At 43.5% G+C, this 13,819-nt stretch overlaps 1 protein-coding gene across 1 annotated transcript in view; it reads right to left on the bottom strand.

Moving 5' to 3' along the window:
- LOC126095338 (myrosinase 1-like) overlaps positions 1-13,819 on the bottom strand; it is a 162,808-nt gene that overhangs the window by 54,415 nt on the left and 94,574 nt on the right. The window contains exons 6-7 of the mRNA XM_049910143.1: positions 12,026-12,120; positions 7,301-7,448 (exon numbers count right to left, since the gene is read on the bottom strand). Coding sequence (XP_049766100.1) covers positions 7,301-7,448; positions 12,026-12,120 — 243 coding nt within the window. The remainder of the gene's footprint in view (positions 1-7,300; positions 7,449-12,025; positions 12,121-13,819) is intronic.

The following is a 13,819-nucleotide window of genomic DNA, read 5'->3' as shown; positions in this document are numbered from 1 at the left end:
TATATCTTCAAGTTCCAGAATGTATCAGAACCCTGTAGGATAGCAGCGGCTGTTTCAACGTGATCTTCCAGTCAGAGCCACCCAGAGGGAGTGTGTGTTTCGCATCCATGCGCGCATATGACCTCCGAACTAAAGGAGGATGTGAAGATGGCATATCTTGTTCTAACAGTACAGTGATCCATACCGTTGCCCTCTTCATCTTGTCATGACTCCCCAGACACAACTTCTCCCAAACTCTGATGTCTTAAAACTACTGTTACACTTCCAGGATTTTGATGGTACCTGCTCATTCCCGTTGCATATATCTTATTTAATATTCTGTCAATCGCACTCCGTAGCTGTGTATTCATTGCTATTTTTCCACGGTGGTACTGGGTGCTACTGCCGTTCTATTTACATCGTACGTCGTAGACTGCGGTAGTTTGATCTGGGGTTCCCTCATAACCACAACCACAAAGGTTTCTGGTGCACTTGGGCATTCTTTTCTAAGTAAAGCGGACAGGAGTCTTGCTCTTTTAAAAACTGTGTCATTCCATTACTGTCGTCGATATGCTTCACCTTTAGTCTGCCCCTAATGTTTGGAAATGTAGCGCGAACCCTGCGCCCAATACGCAGTTAGTCCCATTCACTCGGCCGCTCCTGCGTCTTCCAGTCCCGTAGGCCTAGCTCAGTGTCCACTCTGATACAAAAGATCCTCTCCCGGTCTCCAACTTTCAGTCAAAACCTGGCTGACACCGAGATATCGAGTTGTTGTTCCTGTGGCGAGTTACAACGCCCTCCAATCTTACTGTACAATTTCTATTAGACGACAAATTTCCTCTAGTAGTACATATGTTGTCTTATTGACAGCGATAGTCATAGTATTGCTAACATACCATCCCTGCTTCTCAAAGAACGTACGGTTTACTTTCCTCTCGAGTTTTGGCCTAGAACTTTCTGATACTACTACAGAAACATCATCAGCATATGCCACCACGTCGTCTACGTCTTCATCGTTCTCGAGTATTTGCAAAAGTGCGTCAGTAATTTAATCCCAGAATTTTATTTTCTTCAGTATTTTGGTATTCTGTGCAGTCCACTTCACTGCTCAGATCCTACAGTAGTCCAAAAGGCTGCAGCAGAGCAGTTAGGGGTCTGGATGTCTCTCAGTCTTTGAAAGGTTGCCGGCAACCATAAAGGAAAAAGGAAAGGAAACGTCGCGATCAGGCCCTGCAATAGTCACGCGACAGTCGACCGACCGCCGTTTTATGCTTACTTGTTCATCATCGGATGCGATATGGAGGTTCAAATGGCTCTGAGCACTCTGGGACTTAGCACCTGAGGTCATCAGTCCCATAGAACTTAGAACTACTTAAACCTAGCTAACCTAAGGACATCACACACATCCATGCCCGAGGCAGGATTCGAACTTGCGACCGGAGCAGTCGCGCGGTTCCGGACTAAAGCGCCTGGAACCGCTCGGCAAACGCGGTCGGCTGCGATATGGAGGGACATAGATTCAGTACACTGCACACCGACCACCGAACGTTCTCAAAAGACCAAGATATATTGCAGCTGTTTGCTTGTGGAGAGTCGAGTCCACTATTTTATGAGATCGGTTGATTATTATTATTATTATTATTAAGCATTACAATCCATGAAGGCTTTTTGCTGCAGAATGGACAATGTTGAACCACTTTGCTCTATCTTTACAAGTAATTTGCCACTGTCTGTCATGTCCTAGTTTTCTGAGATCGTCTTGAATATTGTCCAAGTATCTCATGCGTGGGCGTCCAAGAGGTCGTCTTCCGGTGGGAATCTCTTCAGTCACTTTCTTGATGGTCCTGTTTGGTGGTGCTCTGATGACATGCCCTATCCATTTCAGTCTTTTGGCTTTAATTTTGGCCACTATATCGGAGTCTTTATATAATTTGTAAATTTCATTGTTATTTAGCAATCTCCATTCATCACTGATCCTATCTCTTATGGGTCCAAATATTTTTCTCAAAATTTTTCGTTCAAATACTCTTAATCTGTTTTCCTCTTTTTTTGTGAGAGTCCAGGTTTCAGATCCATAGGTGAGTACTGGTATAATCAATGATTTGTATACTTGTAGTTTGGTGTTCCTAGATATTAACTTGCTTTTGAAAACTGTCAAGAGACTATAGTAGCATTTGTTAGCCTTCTGAATTCGTGATTCTATTTCAATTTTTATGGAGTTGTCAGAGGTTACTATTGTACCAAGGTAATTAAATTCATTTGTCTTTGTGAAAGCTGTGTTATTAATTTGCAGTACATTATTATTTGATGGATAGCGGGATAAGATAAAGTACATTGTTTTGTCTGTATTCAGCTGGAGGCCTGTGCCATTTGTGGCTTTAATTAATTGTGCTGTAAGAAGCTTCAAATCATTCTCACTGTCAGATAATAATGCAATGTCATCAGCGTATGCTACAATGTTAATTTTGCTTTCCAGTTGTGCTCCAATTTGTAGTAGCTTTACTTTTTGGATTATTCTATTGATTACTATGTTAAAGAGAACTGGTGAGAGTGAATCCCCTTGTTTGACTCCAGTTTTAACCTCAAAGTCTTCAGAAAGTTTGCCAGCTACTTTTATTTTGTATTTTGAGTTTAAAGTGCAAGCTTTTATTAAATTTATCAATTTGTTAGGGATGCCAATCTGCCTCATGCACTTCCATAAATATTCCCTGTTGATACTGTCAAAAGCTTTTTTAAAATCAATGAAAAGCATATGTACATTTTGATTGAATTCATATTTCTTTTCACCCAACATCCTTAGGACATATATATTGTCAATAGTCGATCTGTTAGGTCTAAATCCACATTGGGCATCATCTAGGGAGTCTTCAACGTAAGGGCTTATCCTTGCTAACAGTATATTTGTCAGAATTTTATATGTTGTGTTTAGTAACGCAATTCCTCTGTAGTTTGAACAATGAGATCGGTTGATGGCGTCTACAATTGCTCTTCCTTTTCAGAAGCCAAATTGACACAGGCGGAAGTCAAGGAGTTCGTTGTGCGTCTGTAATTTGTCACACAAAAGACGCTCCTGCACTTTAGTCAGTGTTTTAAGCAGACACATAGGTCTGTAAGTCTTTGGTTCGACGGAGCTCTTGCTTTCTTCTTTCTTTATCATCACAGCGTTGGGTTTTTTCCAAAGCTTCTAAACTCTTCCCTGAAGAAGAGCTTCGTTCGATACTGGACCTATAAACGTTGTGATATAGGTTACCATATTGTGTATTACTTCCGAATGAAGCCCGTTAGGACGGGTGTTTTGTGTCTCTTAAGCTTATATATCGAATTAATCACCTGTTCTTGTGCGAAGGGCATTACAGGGCTCTTATTGTGGTACTCTTTCGAAAGTCCCTAAGACAGTTTTGTACAGCGGTTTCAGCAGTTGGTATGCCATCAAGTAGAAAGGTTGTCAGTAGACAGCCCGCCAGGTGTCTCCAGCCACGTGTCGTACTCCCAGTTTCCTTGCGCACCGTTGATAGGACTAGCAGTGACTTTCCATTCTCATAAGCAGCTTATAGGGCTGCCCCGATACATTCAATTCAACATATGTCTGCATGTGCCGTTCCCACTCTTGTTTGGTTTCAGACTTCTGGTTTTGTACACACTCTTGGCATTTTTATGTATTGAGTTCAAATGTGTGTGAATTCCTAAGGGCCCAAAATGCTCAGGTCATCGGTCCCATATATGTAGTTAGGCCCCTCTGGCGCTCCTCTTATTCATTGATCGCTGGTAATTCCTTTTGACTGCTCTCATATTTCTCCGAAGGTTTGCCATCTCAGGTTTCCATGCGTTGGTGACACACACTCGTTCAATCTAACTGAAGTAGATTCCCGCAAAAGTTTTTTTGCGGTAAGGTTTTTAATACATGCACGCACCGATCTATCCTACCACTAACCTCCCCTGCCCTGCATTTAATCTGAAGCATAGGTGAATACTCCTCTTCCAGATGAGCTTCAGTTCTTCCACAGTAGTTGACGGGGTGCGCGACAGTTTGCCACCTTCTGCATACATACGTCGTCTGCAAGCACACTTTATCAATTCCGAGCGCTACCCATGCCCATGCCCATGCTTTGAGACTCAAAAGTTTCCGAAGAGACACTGCTTTCGAGTATATAAAAGTGTGACGATTTTAAGAGGTTTTTCGCCTTTCTATACCAATTGCAATTATGGCAGCAAATTCTTACCCACGAATTAAAAACAAAGTGTCAACCTTTTTGCTGTACATGACCAAAGCAGGACTGCAACAAACTTCAGACATATAGCAGTCAAAGAATTAGGGTCACGAGTTTCGAATAGCATTATGACGTTAAAAGATTTTATTAGGAATGTGGTTTGACAGCTGAAGTTAAAAGTGTAATCACAACGAATTATTTTTCAAACACTAAAGCAGAACACATGATTTCTCAATTGTTACTGAAGAATATTATGAGCTGAAAGTCATATGTAAAAGTCATGATTAATGAATTAGGAGTGTATTGCTTGTGTAGAACGTATTTTCCTTCACTTCACAGTGGTAAGTATCTGCAAATCAAATAAACTTTGTGATGACACATTTCAAAACAAGAGTCGATCAGAAAACTACTTTAAAAGAAACGAAAAGAGTGACATAGAACTGGAGCTATAAATGCAACTGCATTTCAGGTTTATTTATTATGCTCAACTCTGTTCCCAGATGACAAATGTTTTTATTTGTGTAAATGGATAATGTTTCGCCGGCCGGGGTGGCCGTGCGTTTCTAGGCGCTACAGTCTGGAACCCCGTGACCGCTACGGTCGCAGGTTCGAATCCTGCCTCGGGCATGGATGTGTGTGATGTCCTTAGGTTAGTTAGGTTTAAGTAGTTCTAAGTTCTCGGGGACTGATGACCTTAGAAGTTAAGTCCCATAGTGCTCAGAGCCATTTGAACCATTTGATAATGTTTCGAATAATATTTGTTATTCACGAATAACAAATAGTAATTTATATCTGAATTCGTTATTCGTCATTCGGACAAACTTCGCTCAAGTCTGATGCTAAGGGAAGCGCATCGCGCATGTGCACACTGTAAATTCGCCGCCTGCGTGCAAGGGAGTGCAGAAGCGTGAAATCCAAGTGGCTCACGGGCCGTGCCAGCCGCTTGTACAGTAGTGGACAAAACGAGCGAGACCCCTCGCCTTTTCGTTATGCTGATCCGCACAGCTTTAAAGTCTGCTACACAGCATAACAGGCAAGGCGACGAAGTGCTACCAACATACTATGCACAGGCGTGAAATTGACAAACTGTCTTAATTTTCTCAGACTGTTTTCAATCATGTGTGTGACTATATTAATGCTGATTAGTGTGTTAAACATAACACGTAAATAAAAGATATAAATGAAAGAAGAAACGCTAATTAGTATGAACTGTACTAATAAAAATGAATTAAAATAGCAACGACCGTTACTGAAGATGAGGGTTACATAAATAATTCCCCCTATTCTTTATTCGAAATGTTCTAGTTGCAGTCGATACATCAGCACATTACTCGTAGATATGCTTTCGATGCAAATCACATTTACAGGAATGCAAATAAAACCCATTTGCGTGGCAATTTAGATCCCACTATTAATGCCACCGCGTTTTAGAAGTGCGAGCATTCCCATTGCTGGTAGTTTAAGAAACACTTCGGCTAATGTACGTTTTCGGGCTGTGGCGAGTCTATCGGAGAATTCGAAACATTGTAGAATACGTTTGGCAGCTATGTAGCCGTTTATTTCCTGGGGTGGTGCAGATTATCCTACTAAATTCACTCGCCAATAACATTATTTTGTTATTTCGGTAAACATCCCGAATGATTGTCATATAAGCGGTGACATAAAGGTAGAAAATTCATGTTTTTGAGTCCAGAAAGCTGTATGCAACAGAAACTACAGATCATTTTGCCATTTTCATTACGAAATTGCCGCCTTATTCATGTCTGGAGTAATAATAGAGGGCTGCGTTGTCTGCTAGCGTAGTGTAAGGTGTTTGCTACCGCAAGGGCGGTCTGGTTTGTTTTCGGTTCTAATTTCGATGGAGGCAGATAGTTTATCAGTAAAGTAATTTTATGACATTCTCGGGCCTCAATACGTTTTATTGCAACCTTTATTCTGGCACCCTGTGGATGTCGAAATGAAACTCTTGTAGAATTTCATACTTGTTACTGATTACTTTTTCCGCTTCTGTCAATAATAGATTTGACTTACGTTTGCACTGAATGATTTTTAACTGAATTTCGTTATGAATCTTCACGCATTGCTAAATTTGCACATTTTCATGGTAGGTCAGCAACGGTAATGCAGTATGACTGGTCTGAACGTTGACACAAACCGCTTCACAGCCGAATGCGCATAATATCTTGCTAATTCGTAACGATCTGGGATACTTTGTCTTACTATAACAGTTATGTTATCTCGATAAGCTGAAATTCATTTTTATTAGTAAAGATCATACTGATTAGCGTTTCTTCCTTCATTTACATCTTATATTTACGTGTTGTGTTTAACACACTAATCTGCATTAATATAGTCATACACATGATTGAAAACAGTCTGACAAAGTTCGGATATTTCCAGAATGAGATTTTCACTCTGCAGCGGAGTGTGCACTGATACGAAACTTCCTGGCAGATTAAAACTGTGTGCCGGGCCGAGACTCGAACTCGGGAACTTTGCCTTTCGCGGGCAAGTGCTCTACCAACTGAGCTACCCAAGCACGACTCACGCCCCATCCTCACTGCTTTACTTCTGCCAGTACCTCGTGTCCTACCTCCCAAACTTAACAAAAGCTCTTCTGCGAACCTTGCAGAACTAGCACTCCTGAAAGAAAGGATATTGCGGAGACATGGCTTAGCCACAGCCTGGAGGATGTTCGAGTCTCGGCCTGGCACACTGTTTTAATCTGCCAAGTAAAGTTCGGATAGTTTGTCAATTTCACGCCTGTGCATAGTATGTGGGTAGCACTTCGTCGCCTTGCCTGTTATGCTGTATAGCAGACTTTAAATGCTGAGCAGATCAGCACAACGAAAAGGGAGGGCTCTGGCTCGTTTTGTCCACGACTGTACATGCGCTCATGCAGCTGTTATTAGCATCGGCAATCTTCGGCAACTTCCGCCAACGTTCGCTAACCCATTTGGCGCTCTCATTCGCACAACACAGGCGCGTGCTGACCACGCGTGTAGGCCACGCGGATAGGCCAGGCGGTTGCAGGGCTCTGCTGCGGCGCAGGACACGGGCAGGGGGCACGGGGGAGGCGGCGCCCCCCTCTGCAGTTGACGCCGGCGACTCACCCTTGACGTAGTCTATCTCCTCCTGGGAGAGTGCTGGCAGGCGGGACCTCGTGCGGCCCTCTGCCTCGCTGTTGGCCGCCACCCGCTGCTTGACCACCTCCGGAAAGTCGCCGCTGGACGAAAATATGGGCTGCGCGTACATTCCCAGCTGTCAACAGTAGAGCAGGGTACGTCATCCACTGTGCGCTTGACGCCAACAGCAAGGAAGTCATTAGCACGCTGCTAAAACCGCCCGAGCAGAAAGTTGCTTAGACGTATACAGCAGTGAACTGCAGACCACAAACGCTCTTCCTAGCGTCTCTCTCACAGTCGTATCTGTAGTCTCCCTCATTCACAGAAATCGTTAAGTTATTAATGTAATCTGTTTTCAGATCTAAATTCACTAGAATAAGGCCAATATTGTGGTTCTTCAGTGTGACCTGACTTGTTAGTTCATCAAACAGCTCATGGGTGTACTGCCAGTTCATAGAGCCCAGAGGATACAATACCAGGTGCGTCGCAGACAGCTGCCATCACCCTGTGCGGAAGAATCGGTTGCTCAACATGATTACGCAAAATCTGAGATGCAGAGAGTCTCTCCCAGGAACTGATACACCTCAGAATACTATCATTTCATTTAAATGTTACTAATACTTTGTGTGCCCACGTTCTTCATGGTGGTATGAGCAAGAAACCAACGTCCAACAAGGTTCCTCCGCGTTCTCGCTCTCTGCTGCCAACCCAGTCTTGGATTTAGTACAGATGAGAAATACATTTTTGATTAGTAGTCATAATAATGAACACAAAATTTCAATGTTTTGTGAAGTCAGAAATCGACCATGAGGATCATGCAACTACACGAATATATATTTTATAAGATGTTTGTAATGTATTTTCGAATGCAGTGCTATTTTTATTTTTAAACTGAAGGCAGCTGCATCTGTGCCTGAAACGAGTGTGTAATCCAGAAATAAAGCCAAGTTCGTCATGTCCGGTACACGGAAGAAATGCAAATAATGATATGGAGAAAGTCAAAGTCCACTGCAAGGTTGGTATACAACAACCAGATAGGCGTGATAGGTAGTTACTGACATGAAACATCTCCCGCATATCTGGTCGTGCTGTTCGCTCGTGAGCTGCAACGAGTGTGAGCCACTGTCAATACCACCAGCTGGCATAGAAGTTAAAATTTTGGACATACACATGGGCGTAGAAGAAAAGTCCCTATCTGGAAACCAATACATATGTGGAAACCAATACTCATTGAGACACAGGATGTTTTTAAAAAAAATGTTCAAATGGCTCTGAGCATTATGGGACTTAACATCTGAGGTCATCAGTCCCCTAGAACTTAGAACTACTTAAACCTAACTAACCTAAGGACATCACACACATCTATGCCCGAGGCAGGATTCGAACCTACGACCGTAGCGGTCGCGCGGTTCCAGACTGTAGCACCTAGAACCGCTCGGCCACTCCGGCCGGCCAGGATGTTTTAGTTGTGATAAGTAATGTGTAGCATTCAGTGGAACAGCCCATATTATTGCTGGAGTTCATTGTGCATGTAAATAGCACAGTTGCCACTTGTGGGCAGATGCAAACTGTCGAGCAATTCGGGAGGTGAGGCACCAGCATTGCTTCGGTATCTATGTATGGAGAGGGATTGTCGGTGGTAGACTCACAGGCCATACACATTATCAAGCAGATTAATTACCACCGCTAAATTGGAATGGAACCCCTGTAGAAGGAGATAAAGTGTGGTATGGGAACGATTGGGCACCATACATTTTATGCCTATCGAACAATAGTATCTCACTGTAACCTTTCGTGGGTATGGATTGGTGAAAGAGGTCTAGTAGCATGACCTCCCCGTCAACTGAACCTGAATCCCTTAGATTTCTGGCTGTCAGGACATTTAAAGGCCTTTCTTTTTACCCTCAATCCATCGGAAATGTGCAGAGTTTACAAGAACGTGAGATCAATGCATGTGACGCAACGCGAATGGAGACAGGTATATCAGGAACGGTGCACGATTTCCTGCGAAGAAGGGCTGAAGGGTTTGTGAGGATGCATGCTAACCACATACGGCTCTGTCTATAGCGTCTACTTATACGTAACAGAGAGATGGCAGTCAGACCCATATCACAAAAGCTTTTCGTTTCGAGACGAATAACTACAGGAACATTTCTTCTCGTTTTGGCCAATATTACCTCCTACAGGAATATGTGAAGCTGATTTTGCCCAGTATTGCGAAAGCTATGGCGGAAGTGGTGGGGGGGTGGGGGTGGGGGCAGTGCCTTTCAGTGATACGGTGATTACCTTTCCTAGACTTAGCTTGTGGCGCAGAACTGCAGCCACCAGATGTGATGATTTGTAAAGCGTCGCTGGGACTCTGAATAAACTTTGGAAGGCACAGTGCCCATGCTAGCTTTTGATTCCGTTTTTAGTGGGGATCGATAGCTTGGTACTTCGACTCGACATACTGACATTTGAGTTCAGTGATAACTGTTTATGACAGTACTACTTTATTTATTGCTCCGTTACAAACATAGCAATCGTCTAGCTTTATTTCAACACCGAGTACAATGGAGTTGCTTGAATTCTGTCAGTTGCGGAGACTGTTTGTTGAGGGGTTAGAGGGGTGGGGGGTGCACTCCGTCTTCAGGCCACGAGTGGCCTACCGGGACCATCCGACCGCCGTGTCATCCTCAGGGGAGGATGCGGATAGGAGGGGCGTGGGGCCAGCACACCGCTCTCCCGGTCGTTATGATGGTATTCTTGACCGAAACCGCTAGTATTCGGTCGAGTAGCTCCTGAATTGACATCACGAGGCTGAGTGCACCCCGAAAAATGGCAACAGCGCATGGCGGCTGGATTGCCACCCATCCAAGTGCCGGCCACGCCCAACAGCGCTTAACTTCGATGATCTCACGGGAACCGGTGTACCCACTGCGGCAAGGCCGTTGCCGGGTGGGGGGTGAACATGCATTATTTGGAGACAGTCTTGTACGCTATTTCCGTCTGTTGTCGCAACTGGAAAAGAGGTGGGTTGCGCGTAAGGCATACCATACGAAACGCAGTCTCGACGTGCTCAGGTCCTAACCCGCACTGCGGTGCCCACGCGGTTGGCGATGCCTGCGGTCCAGACATACGCCTGCACGACGCTGCAGTCTGCCGCCAAGATGGTGAGCGTCTTCTCCTCTCTTAACACCGAGATCGGCGACGTTCTCGTCTGAAACCTACCGCCCAACGTGTTGGACAGTCTTTCCGGCGGGCCTTCCAGTCTCCCACTGGTGAAAAACACGACATCGCTGAAATGCAGCTACCTCTTCGAATTATGACTGTCGTGGCCGCCTTACAAATTTTACCAAGCCAACACGATACTCAAAATAACAGACCGTCGTCCAGCAAGAAAAACTCAGTTGCTATGTGCTCAGCATTTTCACAGTCAGTAGTTGCTTCTACTGCCTTCATTGGACGACCCTTTAAACCGTTGACTCTAATGTTGTCTTTCGCTGCCTGTACAAATGCAGCGTTTGTATCGAATATATTAAATGGTTTACACTTACACTCTCTACTATGATTTGAATGTACAGTTCATTGTATTCTACTAAGGAAGCTGAAACATCGTGGCATCGGAGATCTTCTGGGAATTAGTTTTCATCCTGACTGAAAGGATACATAGCGTTGAATTAAGAAACCCAAGGAGAGTACACAACGAAAGATCGTCTTCAGGATCGAGAATAACCACTACAGGTGCGCCACTGGGTCGAGTTTGGGTTCGCTCTTCTTTTTGTTCACCTGCCATCATATATCCAAGAAGTAGAAATAATTCTCTTTGCTGACTGTGGAAGAATTATATAATCAAGCATATTGAAGTAAATTTAATAGTAGAGAATGTAAATAATATTTCATTGAAAATTAGTGAATGACTCTCCGCAAATGAACTGTCACTGGACTTCGGCAAGACACAAGACAGGCAGTTCAGCGCTGTACAGGGCCTGGCCACGCCTGAAAGTTAATCAATAAATGAAGCAGAATATTCTAAATTGTCAGGAGTCACGTTACAGATCTTCTTGTCAAATGTCTAAGCCCAGCAACTTTTGCGTTGGCGATAATACCAGATTTTGGAGAGGAAGAGTGACTCACTTTTTCGTATTTCGTTCTCTAATGTGTTATCCGGATAACTTGTCATTGAAGAAAAAATGTTTTTTGCACATAAATTTGTGGTAAGCACGCACTCTGGAACGTCTTGTTGTCAGGTCTTTTAAACAGTTGGATGTAGTGACAACAGCCTCACAGTACGTTTTCTAACTTACAAAATTTGTTGCCGACAATTAATCACAATTTCAAAACAACAGTCAGATCTTTAAATATGCTACTAGAAGGAAAAATGATTTACTCTATCCATCACTCAGCCTTAGTGTGGCACAGAAAGCTGTGGTGTATTCAGCCCTAACAATCTTTAATGTAAGGAATGTGGTAGGTGACAAAATTAACAGGAAACACAAACTGAAATCATATCTGCCTGACAACTGGGTACTGTGAATGGTTGGCATCTTGACTGAGAGCCTGTAGGCTAAATTGTAAAACTGTTTCGTTTCACATCACAGCGGGAAGCTGCAATTGTGATGCAAAGAACACGCAATAAAAGGTATTTAAAAAAAAAACAACATGAAAACAACTGTGCTCCCTGACAAAACGCGGTTATTGAGTCATCAATGACATCATGTGGACGCGACTTACCTGGAACTGGAGCTGACGTTCAGAAGCGTCGGCGTCCTCCGTGCTGTTGGTCAGAGGCTCGTACCAGTTGCATTCCAAAGTGATGCCCACCCTACCTGAAACACATCAGGGTCACACAATGAGTCTCTCTCAGGCGCCTTTACACACTTTGCTTCGCGGAGCAAACTTTGTATCATGATTTGTTGCACGTGCTACAAACTTGATAACCGTATTTAACAAACATATTTTTGTTCCTCAGTTTATCCAAGCGTATAACATGACAAAGTAAACCACAGGTTTTTGGTCAGCTGGTGGTGCGGAGAGGGCACATAATGGCGTAGACAGAACCCGTCGGCATCATCGACTGTGCTGACGAAGTGACCGCGTGAAGTCTCGCACGCCTTGACCGACCCTGATGCAGAGCGACCCCAAGAACTAACCGCATCGCGTCTGGGCCTCGGGTTGTCATTGCTCTCTCAGAAATCGAGTTTGCCAGAAAATTAATTAACAATAACGCTAGACTCGCCACTGTGACGTCAGAGTCTGCTGACATCGCGATTTGTCACTGATCTTTCTGCAAATCCGCAGGGTGCCACCGCTACCATCATCTGTGGATGAACTAAAAAAATCGTACCACAGCTCCGATGAACTAAGTTGCTTACGACATTTCTCATCGAATCCGGCGTCGGTTTTTTATTCTTGAAGGTAGAAAGAGGCACATGGAACGTTTATATACTTGTTGGCAGTGCAGTCAAATGTTACATCTCCCACACATCTTGAGTAGTTCATGGAGTACAGAAGTGTGTAACGAAGTTCATCAATATGAGCTACGTTAGATAGTCTTGTGATGCCCTAAAACAAAGGTGCAGGAACAGACTTTCGAAATATCTCTCACGTATGGCAGAAAAGCGACCCATATGCAGTTATGTCGTCTGTGTAGATGCTACTCCTTAGTAATGCAGCTTGCATAATCTCTTCATACGTACAGTCCGTACCTGGGTACGACTGCCTTTCGTGTTCAAATACAGGCTCGTGCGATACAGAAATCTATACAATTGTAGAGAGAACTGTACACAGGAAGACAAGAAGTACGTAACGAATTAAACGTTATAAAAATTGTGTGTCTATGAAAGATGGACATGATGTAACAAAGTAGTATTTATATATTTATTTTTCAATGGTTGCAGGGTTCGCTCATTTGGCCTTTTAACGTAAGTCAATATGGCGTTGCTACTGCTTGCTTGAAGCCAAGGGAAACTACAATCGTTATATTTCTCGACGCCCTGCAGCTCTGCAGTGTAATATAATAATGCCATCTCCTTGGGTAAATTATTCTGGACGTAAACTATTCCCCATTTGGATCACCTTTTCAATTACTGCTCAGGAGAATGCTGTCATCAGAAAAAAAACTGACGTTCCCGGTCAGTGCGTGGGATGTTAGGTCTTAATAGGGAAGGTAGCTTAGATGCGTTGAACATGGGTTGAAGGTAGATATAGTGAGAATTAGTGAAGTGTTATTGCAGGAAGCACAGGATTTTTGGCCAGAGGTTATAGGCCTTTCTACACAAAATCAAGTAGAGGCTGGAGTTGGTCAACTAATGAACAAAAAAGTAAGAATAGAGGTAAACGTCTATGAACAGCTAGGTGAACGGATCATCATACATAAGACAAGTTGCTATGCCTGCTAGTTCCGCAGATCATAAAGCTATTGAAAAGATGAATGAATAGGAATTATTGAGTATGTTACAGGAAATGAAAAGTCTGTTGCGCTGGGGGACTGGAAGTGAGGATAGGACATTCGTGGAAGCCACAAGC

This window comes from Schistocerca cancellata, chromosome 8 (assembly GCF_023864275.1).
Source record: "Schistocerca cancellata isolate TAMUIC-IGC-003103 chromosome 8, iqSchCanc2.1, whole genome shotgun sequence".
Taxonomy (NCBI): Eukaryota; Metazoa; Arthropoda; class Insecta; order Orthoptera; family Acrididae; genus Schistocerca; species Schistocerca cancellata.
The sequence above is the reverse complement of the archived record's forward strand: the minus strand, read 5'-3'. Positions and strand labels throughout refer to the sequence as shown.